The sequence below is a fragment of the Bos indicus x Bos taurus genome, chromosome 7 (genome assembly GCF_003369695.1).
Source record: "Bos indicus x Bos taurus breed Angus x Brahman F1 hybrid chromosome 7, Bos_hybrid_MaternalHap_v2.0, whole genome shotgun sequence".
Lineage (NCBI taxonomy): Eukaryota > Metazoa > Chordata > Mammalia > Artiodactyla > Bovidae > Bos > Bos indicus x Bos taurus.
In genome coordinates, this window is record NC_040082.1 from 37673187 (window position 1) to 37695463 (window position 22277).

The 22277-nt window shown below is 39.1% G+C and overlaps 1 protein-coding gene across 4 annotated transcripts in view; it reads left to right on the forward strand.

Moving 5' to 3' along the window:
- The window catches only part of GABRB2 (gamma-aminobutyric acid type A receptor beta2 subunit), a 293254-nt gene extending 272286 nt beyond the window's left edge, over positions 1 to 20968 (forward strand). For all 4 annotated transcript variants that reach the window (XM_027545758.1, XM_027545759.1, XM_027545762.1 and 1 more), the window contains one exon: positions 15047 to 20968. In XM_027545758.1, the coding sequence (XP_027401559.1) occupies positions 15047 to 15394 (348 nt within the window). In that variant the 3' untranslated portion in view covers positions 15395 to 20968. The remainder of the gene's footprint in view (positions 1 to 15046) is intronic.
- The last annotated feature ends 1309 nt before the right edge of the window (positions 20969 to 22277 follow it).

Genomic DNA, 22277 nt, shown 5'->3' on the forward strand with positions numbered 1-22277 from the left:
ATTGCTTTAGGTGCTTTTATCTCATTTAGTCCTCATGTGTGTGTACGCATGCTGAGTCGCTCTAGTCGTGTCTTACTCTTTGCAACCCTGTGGACTATCTCCTCTGTCCGTGGGATTCTCCAGGCAAGAATACTGGAGTGGGTTGCCATTTCCTTCTCCAAGGGATCTTCCCAACCTAGGGATCAAATCTGCGTCTCTATGTCTCCTGCCGTGGCAAGCAGATTCTTTATCAACAGCGCCACCTGGGAAACCATCAATCCTTACAACCTCCCAATAAGGAAGATAATGTTATCCCTTTCCTTTCTTTTTGTTCTAATTTTTAAAAAAAGCTTTTTATTTTGTATTGAAGTGAATTGAAATGAAAGTCGCTCAGTTGTGTCTGACTCTTTGCAACCCCATGGACTATACAGTCCATGGAATTCTCCAGGCCAGAATACTGGAGTGGGTAGCCATTCCTTTCTCCAGGGGATCTTCCCAGCCCAGGGGTTGAAGCCATGTCTCCCACACTGCAGGTGGATTCTTTACCAGCTGAGCCATGCAGGAAGCCCAAGAACACTTGAGTGGGTAGCCTATCCTTTCTCCACTGATCTTCGCAACCCAGGAATTGAACCAGAGTCTCCTGCATTGCAGGCAGAGTCTTTACCAACTGAGCTATCAGGGAAGCCCATTTTGTATTGCAGTATAGTCAATTAACAATTTTGTGATCATTTCCAGTGGACTGCAAAGCGACTCAGCTATACTTATTCATGTACCCATTCTCCCTCAAACTCCCCTCCCATACAGGCTGGAACATAACATACCTTTCCCACAGTTTAGAAAGCTAAGGGTCAGAAAGGTGAAATATCTTGTCCAAAATCACAAGGCTTTGTGACCTTGCCTTTAACCCATTCTGCTTTTAACCCAAGCAGCCTGGTTTCAGAGTCCCTGTCACCTCAGGCCAAATAAAAATGAATGCTTACAGGTGTGCTCTGAGAGTTCGTGTGTGTGTGTGTGTGTGTGTGCATGCACATGCGTGCGCTCAGTTGTGGCCAACTCTTTGTGACCCCATGGACTGTGGCCCACCAGGCTCCTCTGTCGAGAATCCCTACAGCTGGAATTAAAGAGTTTGGGTATTTGTAGTAGCTTTTTTGAAAATCTAACCTCTCGTTTCACCAAGTGGCTCTCCCTACAATGCAGCCACACAAAGTGAGAAGGAACGGTCCGGAGAGAACAGACAGGATCAAGAGTCTCACTGGGCACCTAGTGGACGGAGGGTTCTGTGGGCCTAGAGGCCTCTGTCTGCTTTCCCACTTCCTCTCCTTGGGCCCGAGAGGTGGGTGCCCTCTGAGCCCACCCTCACGGAGGCCCAGGGCGGCCTTCCTTTATCTGCCTGCTCTCTGTTCTCAGGCCACCCTCTGTGACCCGCCATGCCTCCGTGCCTGTTCTCTCACTGTGCCTTCACTTCCACAGAGTGTGTTCGTGTTTCCGAAATGTCTCAAAGCAAGAGGGAATTTCACTCTTTCAAGGGGACATATCATGGGTCCCAATGTACCGTCTGTCTTAAGTGTGTTAACTCACCCTTGGTTCAAATCCCAGTCCCTTATTTACTTGTTGTGATTCTTTCAGGAGTGACTGACGGTAACCTGAGCTTGCACATCTCTGAAGTGAGCATTCATCAGAGTACCCACCTCAAAAGACGGTGGTGAGCAAAGATGCACTCATCCATGTAGAGTGCTTGTAGAGTGGAAGGTACACTGTGTGTGTGCTTAGTCGCTCAGTCGCATCTGGTTCTCTGTGGCCCCATGGACCATAGACCTCCAGGCTCCTTGTCCATGGGATTCACCAAGCAGGAAGACTGGAGTGGGTTACCATGCCTGCTTCCTGGGGATCTTCCCACCACAGGGATTGAACCTGTGTCTTCTGCATCTCCTGCATTGGCAGGTGGATTCTTTATCACTGCACCATCAGGAAAGTACATACCTGAATATGTACTCAATACTGCCTAATGGGGTTATCTGCTAATTCATCAGATACTTCCTGAATCCCTACCAGACATGGTCCTGGCTTCACAGAGACCACATCTTGAAAGGATGCATGTTAAACAAGTATCTAGAGAAATAATGTATAATTATAAATGTAAATAAGTACAGTGAGGAAAGTGTTTATGTTGCTGTGAGGCCATATATCAGAGGACCTGACAGACTGAGGTTTGATCAAAGAAGACTCCCTGATGGAAGGAACATTTGAACTGAGGTCTGCAAGATACATAAGAGTGAGGAAGGACGAATAGGGATTCCCAATGAGGAGAAGGGGGCGACAGAGGATGAGGTGGTTGGATGGCATCACCGACTCAATGGACATGAGTTTGAGCAGGCTCCAGGAGATGGTGAAGGACAGGGAGCCTGGCGTGCTGCAGCCCATGGGGTTGCAAAGAGTCAGACACAGCTTAGCAACCAAACAACAGCAACAACTCCCAATTACCTGTTGAAGCAAATATTAGAAATCCTTTGGTCCTGTTCAACAGCTACATAGTATTCAGTATCATAATGTTCTAGTGAGAAATCGGTGCTTATAAATACTTTCGTTGTAAATAGATATTTGCTTTCTTCTGTTCATTGAAAGGCATTTGTTCTGTAATCTATGACAACTTTTAGCATCATTTATTTCGCCTTTGTTGTATATAGTGGATACTTGCTTATAAGTATTTACTTTATGTCATCATCATTGTATTAGTTTTTTAAATTACTATTGAGTTACTTTTCACCAGTGCATTCTTTTAAAATGCAGCTCCTAGATCCATTGCTGGTTATGAGTAAACATGTGTCTAAACTCCCCTTCACAGGATTTAGTAATCAGTGTGAGTCCGTGCACCCTCGCCATCAGCCTGTCTTTATTCAAGAGATCCATTTCAGCACCACCCCCATGCCCCCTGCCATTCAATAGCCGAGTGTAATTCTAAATCCGTGGAAGCAAAGGTCACTGGCTGTGTTCCTGCATCTCTGTAGAGTTGTACGCGCTGCTTCTTTCTGCTGCCCTTTTGTTATAGTCACGGGAATCCAGCCCATATGGTCTGCATTAGGTCAGCTTTCTGTTCTTAGCCAAATTAAATAAAAAACAATAAGAGGCAGTGGGTAAGACACCGTGGAAGGGGTGTCTCTGATATATGTGAGTGGAACTGATTATACCATGGATGGAGTTTTGAAGTATGTAGTATGATTCTCTTTTTGAGTCAATACCTTCCAGGGGAAAGGAGCGTTCAGGCTTTTAGATGCATTAAAACATTGGCTCCTTGTTTAAGGAGGACAGAAACCAAACCCTGACTTCTTTGCTTTTTAGCTGAAAGCTAGAAGCAGATTATAATTTCTCTCTGACCCAGAACGGAGACAATGGGAGATTTTGTATGTTCAAACCTATCCTCATTAGCTAATGGGACAAGGTTGGCATCAGTTTCAAAACCTAGGGCCAAGAGGAAACCATGAGTCTCCCAATGACCTGGGATGATTTGGATTACAGCCTTTAGGTCAGTCATGGTGGTTCAGATGGTGAAAAATCCGCCTGCAATGCAGGAGACCCAGGTTCAATCCTTGGGTTGGAAGAGCCCCTGGAGAAGGGCATGGCAACCCACTCCAATATCCTTGCTTAGGAAATGCTATGGACAGAGGAGCCTGGTGGGCTCATGGAGCCACAGAGAGTCAAACACTCTCACAACCTGCCCTAAAGTCTTGAAACTTGACCTGATCATCTACCACATTTATTACTCACTGTCCTGGGTTTTAGAATATTATGAAGAGGAGGGATGTGTGTCTGGAAAAGACATCCCTTTTTTCTCTCAGTGATGTGTGTAAAGCCCCAGGGGAAAATTTTCCTCCTCTTCTGCTAAAGTTTACCCCTAATTCCCCTCCCTATACACCTGTGCCTTGTAAACACTTGACTGTAATGTTTCCAGCCTTGTGGAAAGAAACCAAATGTCCTCTATGGTATTATTTTAAAATGTATTGGAAATTGTGAATTACCAGTTATGTGGTGTGTATAAAAATCTCTAACAAGTCATCATACATAATGCTTTGAGTTGTATGAACCAGCTAATGAAAAGATTAGATCAATCGTCTCTCCAGCTTGGGACTTGAGTCAATAATTCAGATGAAAATTGAACTAGAATGAGCCTTTGCCTCTCAGGATATAAGCTCCTGGGTATTAAAACTTCTTCAAGTTATCAGAATTAAGTATGCAGATTCTCACATCTACCTTCGAAATGTGTGAAAAGAGGACTTTGAACTTAAAGTGAGTTCATTGTCAAACCTGGCTCATTCCACAGAGCCTGAGGATCTGTAATAATTTAAAGTGAGACCCTCCTTTGGAAGAAAGGAAGGTCCATTAAAAGCATAGATTGTTAGTATAGTTTCCTTCACTTTTTCCTCCTTCTGTGGATTTCTATATGACCCCAATCTTTTAATTTTTTTCCATACAATTACAATGACTCCTGGCTTTCAACTATATTTGAAAGTAGTAGCTTATACTTGGTTAAGTTAAGAAGTAGAACCCAAAGAGAATTCTACCAACCTTTTAAAAAGTATTCAGTTCATCATATATTTTATTGTGTTTTATTATTATAAAATGTAGCAATTCAAATGTACTGTCAGGAATCCCAGATGATCCTGTGGTTAAGACTTGGGGCTTTCACTGCCATGGGCCTGGATTCAATCCCTAGTTGGGGAACTCAATCCTCCCAGAGTTTGCTGAAACTCATATCCATTGAGTCAGTGATGCCATCCAACCTTCTGTCACCCCCTTGTCCTCCTGCCCTTAATTCTTTTCCAGTGGATTCCATACAAATTAACACATAACTGAAAAGTAATAATTGTTCAAGAGAAATTAATTTGATTGTGTGAGAATAAAAAGAATGGAAGAGATTAAACTACAAAAATTAGGAAGGCTACTTTAGTTCCCACACAGAGAAATACTGCAGAATTTGCCACAACAAGACGTTACATGGTTAGGAAAGGAACACTAGCCTGATATCAAGATCACAGTTTACAAGGGAGCGCTGAGACTTAGGCTTTTTTCTAGGTGAATTTTCATTATTCATTAGTCCTATTTTATGCCACATTTTTTTAAAGCAGTTGGTAATTATAGATTAAATGGAACTGAAAGATAGTTTTTTAATACATTAAATCTGTAAGGAATTTAATGCTGCAGCTTGTGGATTGAACCCTTAGATGTGATTTTGACCCCTGCCATAATCTTTAAAATTTTGAATTTAAATGTCCTTCAGGCAAACCTGTATTTTTATAGTCTAGTTAGCTATACTAGGGCCAACTTCTTCCCATTCTCCATTACAACTACTTCATGCTTTGATATGACTTTCCTAGCGGATTAGAATGTGTGATCCTGGGCTTAGTCTAACCCTCTCAGTAATTCAATTCAGCAAGTTTTATTTTAAGTACTTGTTTTGTATGGACTGTAGTGGTCAGCATTAGGGACACATAAGCAACATGCCCATGCTTGCCATCATGAAGGAAACAAGGGTTCAGGGAGATTATAGCAGGAAGATTGATCCAGGTGGAAGAAATTAGCAAGGACATCCCTAAACCCACCTAGATTTTCTAGAAGAGCACTGAGGCCTGGGGTAAGCCAAGATTAGAACCAGCTTGTTCTAACTCTGCTGGGAGGGTTGAAAGGGGCAGGGACCCACATAAGGGGATTAGAAAGAGGAGGAGCCTTAGTCCACTGGACAGCCCAGGCTTGTTGAGTGTCTTTTTACAACTGACCTTGTATTAGTCATAAGTTCTATAAAAGGTTTCTCTTCTGGGGTCCTTTGGAGAGAAGTGTCTTACTCTTCTCTTTCTGCTCCCAAGGTCTAACTCTGCTTCTAAAAGCTTCACTATCACCTGAAACAACAACTCAAAACCTCGCCATGCTCGCTTGGTTTATCCCTTGTCCAGATGGATTATTTTGGTTTGTGACTGAGGCGGAATATTTCCACCTTACGACAACTAGAAAAAGTCAACCAAGTGACTGATCCATAAAGAAGAGATGCGTTAATGTGATTCCTTAACAAAGTATCAGGCTGCTAAGTAATCCTCAAGATGGGTACTCCCATGATCTACCCATGAGAATTTAAAAACCGAAAATCAAAACAACAGCTAAACTGCTCATATCTTAGTGCCACCAGTGATCACTTTATAAGTATTTTACCACACAGTGAAAATATTTAGTAGGAAAAACAAGGTTTGAGTCTACAAATTTGAATGATTGTTTTACCACTTAACTACCCGTGAACTTCAGAATTTTGGTGGGAAAGATTTACAAAATGCTCCTAGTACAAACTTCTCATGGTATGGTTGTGAGATTTCAAACACAGTAGCATCATAGAAGGAAAAAAGACATTAAAGAGAATCTCAGTCCTTTTATTTTTCTACTAGCTTTTATTTAAAATGATCATCCTTCATGTGCACACTGCTATATTTAAAATGGGTAACCTAAAATGGATAACCAACAAAGACCTACAGTATAATACACTGAACTCTGCTCAGTGTTACCTGACAGCCTGGGTGGGAGGGAAGTTTGGGAGAGACTAGATACATGTATGTGTATGACTGAATCCCTTCGCTGTTCACTTGAAACGATCAAAATATTGTTATTCATCTATACCTCAATACAAAATAAAAAGTTCAAAAACATTTTTTAAAAGATCATCCTTCTGAAGCTACCTGGGATTTCAGCAGCGCTCTCGTATCATTTATATTCCAGTTCTAAGCTCCGTGTCTGGTTACTGTTTCTCTTTTTGCTTCAGTAGAGGAATTTGAAAAGTCAAAGATGTTGCCCTTCACTTGCCCTCTTGGAAGGAATCTCCATTTCATATTCTAGTTGGGTAAATTTGCTTTCACCTCTTAGAAGGCTGAGTGCAGGCTAGGTAGTTACAGAGTATTTTTCCTTTGGAAAGAGTGCTTTGGACATTCCCAGGTGGCTTAACAGTTCATTGCCTTAGCATTTAAAGTTACTCAGGTCACAGTGTCAATTCATGGAAGATAAAACAAGGCTTCCTACCCACACACTAGTCAAAGTAATTGAAAATACCAGAGTTAGGAGTTTTTGAAATTTTTTTCTCCAAATTCTCACTCTTTTTTGAATGATATGAGTGGTGAACTAGAATCTAAAATAGCCCCATTGTGCTTCCCAAGATAAACATGCGATGCCGCTGGATCACTGAGGGTAGCATTATGCATGTCTGTATAAGACAGTAGGGCAAGGGCATCTCTCCAGAACATACAGCTATCACTGACAAAGGTCCGGGAAAGGAAGCAGCAACCCTGAAACCAGTCCTGAAATTAGCTTATTTTATAAAAAATAAGGTCCTCTCTATGTTGTTCAATGCAATATCTTTTAAGCAAAATGGAACTGTTAACTAAATGTGTTTCTTTTCTTTTTGGAAAAGATTTTGGAATGGGGAATGAGAAGAAGGAAAAGAAAACCTCCTAATCCAAGTGTTTAACATGACTTTGCCTTTGTTAGAACCATCCGTGCATGGGTCAGCCTGAAACAGAAGTGCATCTCTCTCTAACTAGTAGAACAGCTGAAAGATCAATGTGAAAACTGCCCTTGTTCACAGGGGGTCATTCGGAGGAGAGTCCAGAATGCTGGTGCAAATAAATGAGTCTGTTTCCCAAAATCTCAGCATTTCATTCTTGATGGATGAGCACAATAATTCCAAGTAAAGCATAATTTCAAGAGCAGATTGCTGAATGGGGAACAGAAGAGGTTTTTTGGGTTTTTTTGTTTGGTTTTTTTTTTGGTGTTGGACTACTTAATAGGGCCTCTCCCAAAACCCTTGTGTCAGGAATGGATACTTGTGAGTTAAAAGTTGACTCTAGAAAGCAAGTAGTATAGACCCTTAAAGCAAGACCTGCAGCAAGCTTCTTGCAAATGTAGCTTATCTATATAAAATGTCAATTTATTTATTAGTCTCTCTCTCTCTCATCTGTTTTCTTTCATATATTTTTGGTTTCCTTTTCTCCATTGTTTTAATTACCATCAGCAGTATTCTCATGCCTGTTTAAATAGGTAAAAATTACAAGACAAAACAGATGACCAGTATTTTGTTGTGTTTTCCAGGGCAATAGAGATTGCTCCATGGCCTTTCTGATAAGTTAAAGAGGAACTATGTTTTGTTTATGTTGTAACCAAAAAAAGGGATGATTTAGTGGTTTCTCCCATGTCTCCACTGCTCAAGAGAAAGGCAATTAGGACAATCATTTGGGCAAAGCTGGAGAGGGTGGGGAAGAGATCCGTTTTTTAAAAGGATTAGCTAAATTCATGTGACAGTTGCTATTCCTTCCATTTTATGAAATCTCATTACCTAAGTACAAGCTGATACAGGTTCCAAAACTGAACTTATAATTGAAGAAAAGTGTCAAGATAAGCAACTGTATAGTCTTGTCAGTAGGAACAGGAACATTGGAACAGATTAAATGCCAAATGTACTACTTACACTGCAACTCTAGACAAATCACTAACTAGTCCTAATTCTCAATCTCCTTATTTTTAAAATGAGACTGTTAATAATAACTCCCTTGTTACATTATTGTCAAGATCATTATAACCAAGCCAGTCTACTCTTGGATATATATCCAAAAAAAAAACATAAGTTCGAAAAGATACATGCCACCCCAGTGTCCATAGCAGCATTATTTTCAAGAGGCAATATATGGAAACAACCTTAGTGTCCATCAGCAGATGGATGGATAAAGAAGATGTGGCACATACACACAATTGAATGCTACTCAGCCATAAAAAAGAAAGAAATTTTGCCATTTGCAGCAATGTGGATAGACTTGGAGGACATTATGCCAAGTGATATGTCAGACAGAGAAACACAAATACTGTATATCACTTATATGTGAAATCTTAAAAATAGAACTGGTGAATATAACAAAAAAAGAAGCAGACTCACAGATACAAAGAACAAACAAGTGATTACCATTGGGAATGGGGGAGGAGGGACAATATAGGGTAGGGGAGTGGAAAGTACAAAATACTGGATATAAGACAGGGCCAAGAATGTATTGTACAATACAAGGAATATAGCTAATGTATTAGGATAATGTAAATGGAAAGTAACCTTTCAAAATCATATAAAAAATTATTTTTTTTAAAGTTTACATAGTTCAGCTCAGTCATGTCTGACTCTTTGCAACCCCGTGAACCACAGCATGCCAGGCCTCCTTGTCCATAACCAACTCCCGGAGGTTACCCAAACTCATGTCCATTGAGTCGGTGATGCCATCCAACCATCTCATCCTCTGTCGTCCCCTTCTCCTCCTGCCCCCAATCCCTCCCAGCATCAGGGTCTTTTCAAATGAGTCAGCTCTTCACATCAGGTGGCCAGAGTATTAGAGTTTCAGCTTCAACATCAGTCCTTCCAATGAACACCCAGGACTGATCTCCTTTAGAATGGACTGGTTGGATCTCCTTGCAGTCCAAGGGACTCTCAAAAGTCTTCTCCAGCACCACCCTTCAAAAGCATCAATTCTTCGGTGCTCAGCTTTCTTTATAGTCCAACTTTCACGTCCATACATGACCACTGGAAAAACCATAGCCTTGACTGACGGACCTTGTTGACAAAGTAATGTCTCTGCTTTTTAATATGCTATCTAGGTTAGTCATAATTTTCCTTCCAGGGAATAAGCGTCTTAATTTCATGGCTGCAGTCACCATCTGCAGTGATTTTGGAACCCGAAAAAATAAAGTCAGCCACTATTTCCACTCTTTCCCCATCTATTGCCCATGAAGTGATGGGACCACATGCCATGATCTTCGTTTTCTGAATGTTGAGCTTTAAGTCAACTTTTTCACTCTCCTCTTTCACTTTCATCAAGAGGCTCTTTAGTTCCTCTTCACTTTCTGCCATAAGGGTGGTGTCATCTGCATATCTGAGGTTATTGATATTTCTCCCAAATATCAATCTTTATTCCAGACTGTGCTTCTTCCAGCCCAGTGTTTCTCATGATGTACTCTGCATAGAAGTTAAATAAGCAGGGTGACGATATACAGCCTTGATGTACTCCTTTTCCTATTTGGAACCAGTCTGTTGTTCCGTGTCCAGTTCTAACTATTGCTTCCTGACCTGCATACAAATTTCTCAAGAGGCAGGTCAGGTGGCCTGGTATTCCCATCTCTTTCAGAATTTTCCACAGTTTATTGTGATCCACACAGTCAAAGGTTTTGGCATAGTCAATAAAGCAGAAATAGATGTTTTTCTGAAACTCTCTTGCTTTTTCCATGATCCAGCGGATGTTGGCAATTTGATCTCTGGTTTCTCTGCCTTTTCTAAAACCAGCTTGAACCTCTGGAAGTTCATGGTTCACATATTGCTGAAACCTGGCTTGGAGAATTTTGAGCATTACTTTACTAGCATATGAAATGAGTGCAATTGTGCAGTAGTTTGAGCATTCTTGGCATTGTCTTTCTTTGGGATTGGAATGAAAACTGACCTTTTCCAGTCCTGTGGCCACTGCTGAGTTTTCCAAATTTGCTGACATATTGAGTGCTGCACTTTCACAGCATCATCTTTCAGGATTTGAAATAGCTCAACTGGAATTCCATCACCTCCACTAGCTTTGTTCATAGTGATGCTCCCTGAGGCCCACTTGATTTCACATTCCAGGATGTCTGGCTCTAGGTGAGTGATCACACCATCGTGATTTCCGGGTCATGAAGATCTTTTTTGTACAGTTTTTCTGTGTATCCTTGCCATCTCCTCTTAATATCTTCTGCTTCTGTTAGGTCCATTCCATTTCTGTCCTTTATCGAGCCCATCTTTGCATGAAATGTTCCCTTGGTATCTCTAATTTTCTTGAAGAGATCTCTAGTCTTTCCCATTCTGTTGTTTTCCTCTATTTCTTTGCATTGATTTCTTGGAAGGCTTTCTTATCTCTCTTTGCTATTCTTTGGAACTCTGCATTCAAATGGGTATATCTTTCCTTTTCTCCTTTGCTTTTTGCTTCCCTTCTTTTCACAGCTATTTGTAAGGCCTCCTCAGACAGCCATTTTGCTTTTTGGCAGTGGTTTTTTTTTTTTTCCCTTGGGGATGGTCTTGAAAGTTGTGTAAAGTTGTGTCACACAATGCCTGTCTGTAGTGAATAATGAACAGAAGTTTCATGTGTTCTCTAAGTGGTAAGGCCTGTGGTTAGAACTTCAGCTGCTTCATTGTTTCCCAAGGTATCTCCTGCCGCTTTGTTTAGTCATGTCCTTCGCTGCAGTCCAGCAGACTAGTAGTTTTCCAAATGTGAACCCCAGACCAGCATCACCTCATCACCTGGGAACTTGTTAGAAATGCAGATTATTGAGCCTCATCCCGTATTTACTAACTGAGGAATTCTGGGAAGGGGTGCCAAGAGATGTGTGTTTTAACAAGACTTCCCAGGGAATTCTGAGGTTCATTAAAGTTTTGGAGCCCCTAAAATAGACTATATCAACCCACCAAACCACTACCTGAGCCATACTTCCCAGATTGATTTGGGAGATGCTGGAGGCAGCATGGAATATTATTGCATTGAGATAATCATCAACAGAAAAGAATTATTACACTATTTTATTACTTGTGAGTAGTAAGATTTTAATTAACTCACTTCATTTTTCTGAACTTCAGTTTCCTGCCCTGTAAAATGGAAATACAGCATATTCTGCAATGATTCAGTAAGGAGGTCCCTCAAAAAGAACAAACAAAAAAAAAAACATAATAAACCTCAATCAGCAGTCACCTTCCAAAAACAAGTATTTCAAAAAGAAAAAGGAAAGTTAATAGTTGTTCAATTTCACATGCATAATGTGAAATGAACATAATGTTTTATTTAAACAAGGTGCGTATCAAGTCGCTTCAGTCATGTCCAGTTCTTTGCATTCCTATGAACTGTAGCCCACCAGGCTCTTCTGTCCATGGGATTCTCCAGGCAAGCATACTGGATTGGATTGCCATGCCCTTCTCCAGGGGATCTTCCCAACCCAGGGATCAAACCTGCATCTCTGTCTCCTGCATTGGCAGGCGGGTTCTTTACCACTAGCACCACCCAGAGTAAATAAACTCAATAGATTACTAATGGAAGCTCAACGTAATCAATTAAAAAGCCTTTCCCCCCTTTACCATTTGAGTTACATATAAAAGCCTGTTGAAACACATATTAGAAGCCTTCACCTTTGACCTTTGCTGCTAACACAGTTCACATCCTTTAAAGGAAAACAGACAAGGGGGGAAAATAAATGTAGCCAGTTGACCAGCCAGCCACCAAACCCAGCAGCCCCTAGATGCTTTTGGTCCCAGCTGGAAGGATTGAAACCCAACACTCTTCTGCATACTGAAGATTGTATTACTGTAACAAATTTCTTTAATTTCAATTTGAGTTGTGAAACATCCTTATTACAGGTGTAACATCAATAATATCTTTCCTGCCCTGCCTATATTATAGGGTTGTTCAGATACATAAAGATGAATCATATCTTAGTTACAATTTTTTGGGTCTTAAGTAATAGAAAACCCAACTCATGCTGTCTTATACGAAAAAGAGAAAGAGAGAGAGAGTGAGGTGTATTATCTGTTTAGCATCAGCAAATCAGGCATACGGGATACAGACACTCTCAGCAGGTCATGGATTCTCTGTGTCTCCCAGTGTTGGTTTGTTTTCAACTTAGGATCACCTCTTGCAGCTGGAGCATCTCAACAAATTCATTAGACTCAGGGCCACATACTTCTGGGTACAAACCCAGTGGAAATGTTTGAGAGTCTTTAGTATGCCCACCGGAAGGCTCATGACATGCCATTGGTTCTGAAATGGGCGTGTGTCTGTCACTGAAACAAACTCTGTGTCAGGATTGCTCTGTTTGACTCCAGCCACATCAGAAGCACAGTAACTGAGAGAGGGGAAGTGGTGCTTCCTTAAATAGAATTATTGCTAGTGGGGCTGTTGAAGGTTCAAATCGCAGATGTTTATTGACAATGTTACAGTTAATAGGACTTTACATTAGTTCTAATCTTTAGTGATGTATTTAAATCAAGACACTTATCTCCATCCTCATTAAGGACATTTTGCAAGCCTCCAGGTACTGCCCCTCCCCCGCACTGAGAAGGTCTTCTTTTATGAGTGTAGAGAACTATAGGGGGAGGGGGCTGTTTCTGTTCTTAGCATGGCATAGTGAGAGAGACCTGAGTCCAGTTCTTGCTCTGTCACCTGTTCACTGGGTGAATTTGTGTTAATTTCTTAACCTCTCTGTGCCTTATTTTCCGAGCTTGAGATACATGCTGATCCCACTGGACTACTGGAAATGGAAAATTCAATATGTAAATTACTTAGCCTTAGCTACTAGATAGGGGAGCCTGGTGGGCTACTGTCCATGAGGTCATCATGAAAGAGTCGGACAGGACTTAGGGACTAAACAACAATAAGCTACTAGGCACTGCTCACTAAATTCCCTTCTCATGCATAAAAATGGGACATCTGTCATATAAGTGGTCCCGGGTACCATGGGAAATGTTTCCATATCTCAGGTGCTTGAGCCTGCTGCTCTAGCAAGAGACCTCTATAAATAGAGGTGGAAGCCTTAGAGCAGGAAAGGGACTCAAGACGTACAGTCCCACGCAGTTCCCATCTTCACAATGGTGTTGTAGATTGAATCATCTTATTGATGATACAGGAACACATTGAGTTTTAAGTGTCATAAAATGAATTTCATTCAATCAGCGTTTATTTCTTGAGTTCTCACCACAATTTTCTTTCCTTGTTTTTTTCTTTTTTTCTTTTTGTATCATATTTATATGAAAAGATGGATGTTAGCTTAACCTATTGTGGTAGTCATTTCATAATATATATAAATTGAACTATCATGCTGTGCACCTTAAAATTTTACAATGATATGTATCAATTATTTCTCAATAAAACTGGAAACAAAATAAAATATACAAAAATTGATTATAAAAAATATTGGCGGTAGATATATTTTAAGTCTTTACTAAAATAAATATACTGTATTATTAATAATAGCTTGTTGTGGTTAGGTTTTATTATCTATGTAGCAATGGAGGCCTCTTAAAAATATGATACACAAATTTTCCCCTTTCAACAGAACAAAAAGCATTACATAATCATCTAGTTTTGGAGAATCATGATCTCAGTATTCATCCTTTACTTTTAGACTTGCTAAGAAGAAATAATCCAAGAGAAAAAAGAATCACCCTGTCAGCACAGCCACCTTAATTCTACTCCCTGGGCCCAGAATTCAGCTCAGTACAGAGAATTCGTGTCTAACTCTTAATTCCTGTCCGCTTCTCTTCCCTGGCAAGTCACCCCACTCACCCTTTGACCACCCACACCACCCATAGTCTGTTCAACTATTATTTTCAAGTTCCTCGTTGTTTTGAATTCTCTTGCATTTTGGCAAGTCATGTGTTTCCTGCATTTTTGTTGTTCAAAATTCTTCCTTACACCTATTTATATTGACACTGAAAATTTAAGGTGACACCTTGTAACTGTGTGGGCGTTAAGAAGCATCAGTTAAATGAAGTTACATAAAAATGTTTCTGGTGTATATATCAAGTGCTTTATATGTGTTACCTACTACTTTTAGTTCTGGTTTTATTATGAATTCATCTGGAATTAGGCTTCTATTGTGAGCACAATTTAGTAATTCATCCCCTAATACTATTTCAGCCCTAGTTCAGTTTAGATTTTTTAGGTATTTTTAATCAAGACTGTAAATTATTTAAAGGGGGAGGTCATGCTTTCCATTTCTCTGCATGCTCTATGTGGAAATCATGAAAATGGTTCTAGCAACAATCTATTATACCATTACATCATTACAGCCATCCTCTTGGAGGGGATTATTATACCATTTAGTAGATGAAGAAACTGAAACTCACAGTTTATAGTGGCAGAACCACAGTTCAAATTGAGAGCATGTGGACACAAAGCCAGTTCTCTTAATCATGAATATCCAAACTACAGATCATAGCACCTTGTGTAAAACTCCCCAGTAAAGGCTTTCTGTTTTGAAAGTCTCGTTTGTTTCTTCCCCCTTGCAGATGGACCCCCATGAGAACATCTTACTGAGCACTCTTGAGATAAAAAATGAAATGGCCACCTCCGAGGCTGTGATGGGACTTGGAGACCCAAGGAGCACAATGCTGGCCTATGATGCCTCCAGCATCCAGTATCGGAAAGCCGGGTTGCCCAGGCATAGTTTTGGCCGAAATGCCCTGGAACGGCACGTGGCACAGAAGAAAAGCCGCCTGCGGAGACGCGCCTCCCAGCTGAAAATCACCATTCCCGACTTGACTGATGTGAATGCCATAGATCGGTGGTCCCGCATATTCTTCCCAGTGGTTTTCTCCTTCTTCAACATCGTCTACTGGCTTTATTATGTGAACTAAAACATTGCTTCCCATGGGAAGCAAGGACTAGATTCCTCCTCAAACCAGATGTACAGCCTGACATAGAACTTGGAAAACACATCAATCCAGGACAAAAGTGATGCTAAAATACCTTAGTTGCTGGCCTATCCTGTGGTCCAATTCATACCATTTGGGTTGCTTCTGCTAAGTCATGAAAATGCTAAGGTCCTCGGGGTTTTCCAGTTAAAATGCAAGTGATTTGTACACGTGCTGGCAAGACTGAATCTGTGTTCCACCTTATCTGCTTAGTACACAGCCTATACGGAGGGGAATAATTTAGATGGTATTCCAGAAGGCTCAGTAGTGTCATCAGTCATCTTGCTGAGATGTGGTCATATCCAGATACTCCCCATTTTCATTCCTAAGGTTGTCATGCGATCTTCCATGCCATGCAAACATCCTTACTGAAGACAATATCTGCCTGTCTTATTGAGGTGATGATGGTGCCATAGGAAGTTAATTCCCACCGGATTCTAGAAGGTTCTTATGTAATTCAAACAAGATAGGGAGAGTCAAGACAGAGACTCAGGAAACCAATTTGGCCAGGCCATGTTTGCTTGAGCTTGGGAATCAACACTGACGTCTTCCATTTTGACGTTTAGAGACGGGGAGACTTCTAAACATTATCATGCCTGGTGGCCAAAAGAAATTTTTCTATAATGCTATTTCTGAGGCAGTTAAAAATAAGAGTTAATATCCCGGAACGGAGTGGAAAATTCAGAGACAACGGTTGTAACAAAATTAAAGCACGCAAGCAGCATGACCCTTCACCCATTATAAGCATGTGGTCCACACATTCTGTGTTCAGTGGCAGAAGGTAGAGTGAAAGAGATTTCTTTCCCTCCAAACTCACAAGCTTTTGACAGCATACCTGAAGAAGTTTTTATAGTGTACCTGATCAAAAGACAACCCCTAAACAGAAATGTTAGCAGAATTAGAAGCATCTTAGGTTACACTGGGAGTGATCCCAATATATGAATATAAAGCACAGACAGAGCTAGCAGACAAGATGCTTTTCTCTGACTCTACAACATTTTCCTGCAGTTTATTTCTGAATTTAATAGGGTATTTCAAAAGAAGGATTTGTTCATTTCTTTAGCGGGCTTAATGGTCTTTTCCAACTTTTCTTGTTTCTGAAATTCTGATTATATTCTTAAGAGACAGACAGAGTAAGTCTTTGGAGAGATTTTAAGAGAACTGTATTTCTTTATGTACAATGAAGTTCACCTTTGTCTTTCATGGCAAACAATACTCAAGAGATTATGTGCACAAATAGGTTTAGTTGTTGATTTGGAGAGTTTGATTTTTTTAGGGTGCTTTCGTTGTATATGTTGCAGTCTGCCTAATCAAATAGGAAGTCATGGAAAACAGAAGAACAACAAAGCCACAGTACATGGTGAATGTTATGAGCCTCAGTTGATACTGCAGAAAAATATATAGCTGATAATCAGGCAGGCATGATATATTACTTTTATTCAATTTTTAAATTATGTCATTGTGCTTCTTTCTATACTAATTGGATATATGCATTCATATGTTGGACAAAGAGAAAAGAATAAGCTCAGATATTTTATTTCTATCAATGTGAAGTTCATATTTTGCCTTTCTCAGAGGAAATAGTGAATTCCTCATTTTTCCTTAAAGTTAGATTTGATTGAAACTTTTCTTAGAGGATGACTTTGCTATTTCTATTTAAAAAAACAGCACTTCTTTTTAGAGTAACATCCCTAATTGTGCGTAGCAGCTAAGGCCAGTATCCGCCTGTGGATAAATGTATGTTTTCTTTCCCTGATGATTCAGCAGCTTAGAATATGATGGAGTCCTGCTGCCCTTCTATTCTTCACTGTCAGAGGGAAAAAAAAAAAAGTTTAGCATCCTTCTGAAGTTGTCCCCCAGATAGGATGGTTTTTTTTTTTTTTTTTTTTTCCACCAGCATAGGGAGCTCTGGCCCTTATATTTTTGTTTATACACCTGAACACCTCTGAGTATGATCTTTGGGCAGAATCCAACCGATGCGTTGCCCATGGGCTCAGAGCAGAGACTCCTCGAGTTTCTCCAGGGACACACTTTCCCCTGGGCAGTCATTTTGAGACATCACACTAATAAAAGTGCCTGCCCCTTGTCACTAGGGGTTAAAGTTTGAGTAGCATATATCAAGAAGGAGCATATTGATAACTCAGGTTCACAACTCCAAAATGCCATTCTGGAAAGGTTTTTCTAGAGACAACTCAGAGCTCCAGCCTAGAAGTGGTTCTTATCTGCAATTACCGTAAAAGCCATAAAAATCCTTGATATTGTTATATGGTTCCAACAAAATTTTGATGTCCAGGAAAGTCAACAGAGAAATCTAGATCAAAGTGGACAGAAGAAGCAACTTAGCTGCATGAGCTTCAAAAGCATATGACCAGGGATTCATTTCTGACTGCAGTGTTAGGAAAAATCTTGGGGAAAGGAAAAAGATGGGACAGTGGAATAGAAACCCTAGAGTAAAATCCATTGATTGGCATTTAGTAACCATATAGGTAGAAAAACCTGACTCATCCCACCCAGAGATAACAGTAGATATAGAATTTATTCTTAAACAATCGTTTGTTTTGTAGTTGAACTGAATTTTAGTTACCAGATTGGGGGAGGGGAAGGGAGGGGAGCTAGATCTTTAAGTCTTCAAAAGAGACCAGTCAGCTTGGCATCCAGGACCACAAAAGTATGTTTTGGCAATTCTGATATAGCATTACTATCAGCTTATACATATATGTATAGTTTTTCTTTTGTTTATGAAGTAGCCAGATAGCCAGCAATTAAGGTGTTTTTCATCTCTGTGAAATTCATAGGTAAATTCTGACTCTAAAAGGCACACTCTCAATGAAATCTTTGATCTCAATCTGTATATATATATACTGTACATGACTGCTAGTAGGTATGAAATGCATTTTCAGAATTGAAAACTCATGCAACATAATCATGTGTTTGCATAAGGAATGTTACAATTCTTTCTACTGCAATTTAATAACAGGGAAAAAGACGTAAGCAGTGCCATCTAGACCTTTCCTCATTTCTTCAAAAGCAGTGCTAAGTGAAAAATAGTAATAATAAAAAATGGTTTAGGAACCAAAAGACTTTACATTCTAGTATTAGGAACACAAAAAAAATCTGTCAGCTTACAAAAGCACAACGCATAGAGAAAGTTCAGTGGGGATGCATAATGGAGAAATGAACCACGTTTGTTTTAAGCAAGACCTGCATTAAATTGTCTACTAAGACAATTTCCATTTTCTATAGGTAACTGTGTTCCAATTTTATGATTGAATTCATACAAAAACAGCCAACAAACAGGTCTTACCACATATTTACATGTATATATGTGTATATATAGATCCATATAAACATACATACATATATATGCATTCATATGTTGGAAAACAAAAGGAATAAGCTAATATGTTTTATTTCCTTCATTAAACCAATGTATGAATATTTTTAATTTGGCAGCCGACAAATCAACATATTGAAACAAGTAATACAGGGTACTGAGCATTTCTCTATCAGCGAATCAATGCCTACAGTTCTTATGAACCACTGCACAGTTTGACACTCTAATAGTACTGTACCTCAGAACATGGAAATCAACTAGTTCTCACATTGCTTGTCTACTTATTCTCTTTTTCAAGGAAACAACTAGCATTGTTCAATGGTGATTTAAAAGCAAAAATGTCTTAAGAAAACAGAAAATGATAAAAAAAAATATATATATATATATATTCCTCCCAAGAGGAGGAAAAAAAATAACTAAACCCCACCATGTTGGTTAGGGCAGATACTCTCAACTGTAGCAATCATGCCATTTTGCTAAATGTACAGAGTCCATGTAATGTGAGCAACCATAACTTTCACTGAGCGTGTGTAAATATTAAAACAGATTTCTTAAATATTTTTAACTTCTAATTTGTATTTTATGGTAAGGCAATGTGCAAATTCTGTTTATGGCTTAAGTTGCTGTGTTATTATGTAAATAATTAAACATGCTGTAAATGAATAGTCAATAGATACAAATCATTGTTTAGTTTTTTTCTTTTTTAGTTTTTATTTAATTTTTACTAAGTAAAAATAGTTACTGCAGCCCCAGCAGAGAAATTAAAACACTCTTTTGCATAAATGCTTTGGGATCCCAGACAGAAGGGTTTTAATTCGCTCTCTCTCACACACACACACACACACACTTTTTCTTGCCACTCCCACTCATACCCCATCTATGGGAAACACTGTAGTGTTTATAACAACCAAGAGATAGCCTTAGAAATGGCAACTTAGAAATGGGAAAAGCAGAAATGATCATTGATTACTTGATAGATCTTTTTATACATAAGAGTTTAAGAAACCAAAGTTCATAACTTAAATCTCAATTTTCAAAGACTAAAAGTTTATATCGATGGCACTACAGGAAAAACAAATGCTTATTATATACCTGCTCCAGATATATGTTACACAATAGCACATAGAGAAGACTTTTTTTTTTAATAATAGCGTTTGTCGTTAGATAGCATTTTTCCTTTTAACCAAAGACTCCATAATTATTTTAAAAAAAGAAAGAAAAATGGAAAAGTGAGGGAAAATAGGAGAAAAAAAGACACTGCTTCACACCAAAGGTTTAAAAAATATTTTCCAAATATACCAGGGACATTGTAAAAAAAGTAGTAAGGACCCAACAGAATGCTAATTAAGATACTGCCCTAAGGAAATAATTTAAGGGAAAAAAATATTAAACATCTATTAGTTATTTGAAAGTTGAAGTAAAACATTTCTGTAGATATATAGATGTGTGCAAAATGCTAATATCAGATTTTAATTTGCTTTGAGAATTTGTTTTGTGATAAAGTTAAATGTGATCCAAAATGAACAAAAACAAAAACTTGTGTTTTTTTTAACTTGAAAGCCAAATCTCTCTCTCTTGTCACGTGTCATTATTCTGATGCCCATATCTGTGTCCTGGCACCATCTGAAGCAAGTTGACAGTTCCATCAGCTTGTATCTTCCTCTTTTTATTTCAATAATTTGTGTTCAATGGTCATTTTAAGTGTATTAATTCAAACAGTGTTGAAAATAATTTAAATTCCATGACATTTTAAAGTTTTTATTTGCATGGGTGTTTAAATAGTTCCATTTTAAATATTGTCCCTGCACAGTTCTGAATTGTCCTTTTCTAACAAGTGATATTCTAGTTTCTTCACAATGTAGTGATTTTCAGCCTTACTAATTACCTTGTAGCCTTTCTTAATATGCACATAATGCACATTTTCCAATGGCTAGAAAATGCAAAATACAAGTGGATATCATTGCATCTATTTTCATGTCTTTCTAAAAACAGGACTACTACAATCTCTGGGATACATGAGATAGTAACAAATGAGGATTATAAATGAGTAGCACATAAGAATTATTTTCTTGAATTTAAACTTATTACAGCCAGTTTCAGCATGTAAATATATAATAATGTTGACTAGTGTGTAATTCTTGAACTAAGAAGTATAAATAAAACTTAAAAAGATGTGTGTATAAGTGGTCTCATTGAGTTCAGAAATTTTTTGAACTATCAATATGAGTTCTATTGTAGAAGTATAGCTTTTGCAAAAAGCAGTGAAAAATTTGGACACTTGAGATTGGCTGTAGGGCAGTCTTGAGTTTGCACTAAGACTTGTCACAATCATATTACATGTATGATTGTACAGCTATTTAATCTATCTTACTCTCAGTGTTCTTATCTGAAGTGAAGATTTAATTGTACCTCCTTCACAGAGCTATTTTATAGTTGAAATGAAAATCCATAAGAAGTCTTTTATAAAATTATGAAATATTATGACATTTCCCATGCAGAGTATTTCTCTAAACCATGAGATCCACCTCCCAGAATAATACCGGTTTAGTGAGAACAATTTTCAGGGATATCATGAGACACAATCAATCCACCAGTCTTGATTTCCTAAAGTGGATAGCCCAAAACACATTCGTATCTCTTCAAGTCTCTGTATAAAAACATTAGCCAAATATGCAGCCTTCTCCTATATTACCCTCTACAGCATCATCCCTCTACATGAACTAGAACAAGGAGTGGTCGTGAGATGACAACTTCCAGACAAGCCCCAGATGACTAGGTTTCTTTGGCAGGTCTTCTAACCAATGTCTTCATTTGTGCCTGCCCTGATCTTTTTCTTTCAGGTAGCCAGCTAGATTATTACTATTTATCTACATATTTATCTTTCCATTTCAGAGATTTGTATTGGATAGAATGGAAACACTGCTGAAAGAGACTCAGAGATGATGCTTAGCACCCCACAAATACTGAGGAACATGAGTGTCTTTCAGGGTAAGGAGAAAGGGAGGGATGCCTTCTTTGAGTCTGGGCAGGAGAAAAGCAGCATGTTTCATGGACACAGAGACCTGCACACGTTCAGCGGTGGTGACGTGGGGAAATGGCAGACCTCAGGGCAGATGGCACAGTGAGGCTTAGAAGGCCAGCCCCTGGCGCTGCCCCAGGCGGGCCTCTAGAGTGGCAAAGTCTTTGACCAGTGAAAGAATCAAACAGGCTGCAACATGGTGGAAGAAAAGAAATGTGGATTTTCCTCTACAGCTTCATCTAAGAAATTAGACTCATCACTACAATCTCATCTGGGCCCTAGTGGGTCCTTGGTCGCTCCACATCGGAAAGTACTATGAAATATAGTATGATGAATTTGATATTGGAGCAGTAATATATTGTTTCTAGTAGTAGATGTCCAAAGACGGGTGGGGAATAATTGAAAGTTCTGAAAGTTAAAGGGCTAATGAAATGCAAATTTTAGGTAAAGGATTGATACATCTTATATCTTAT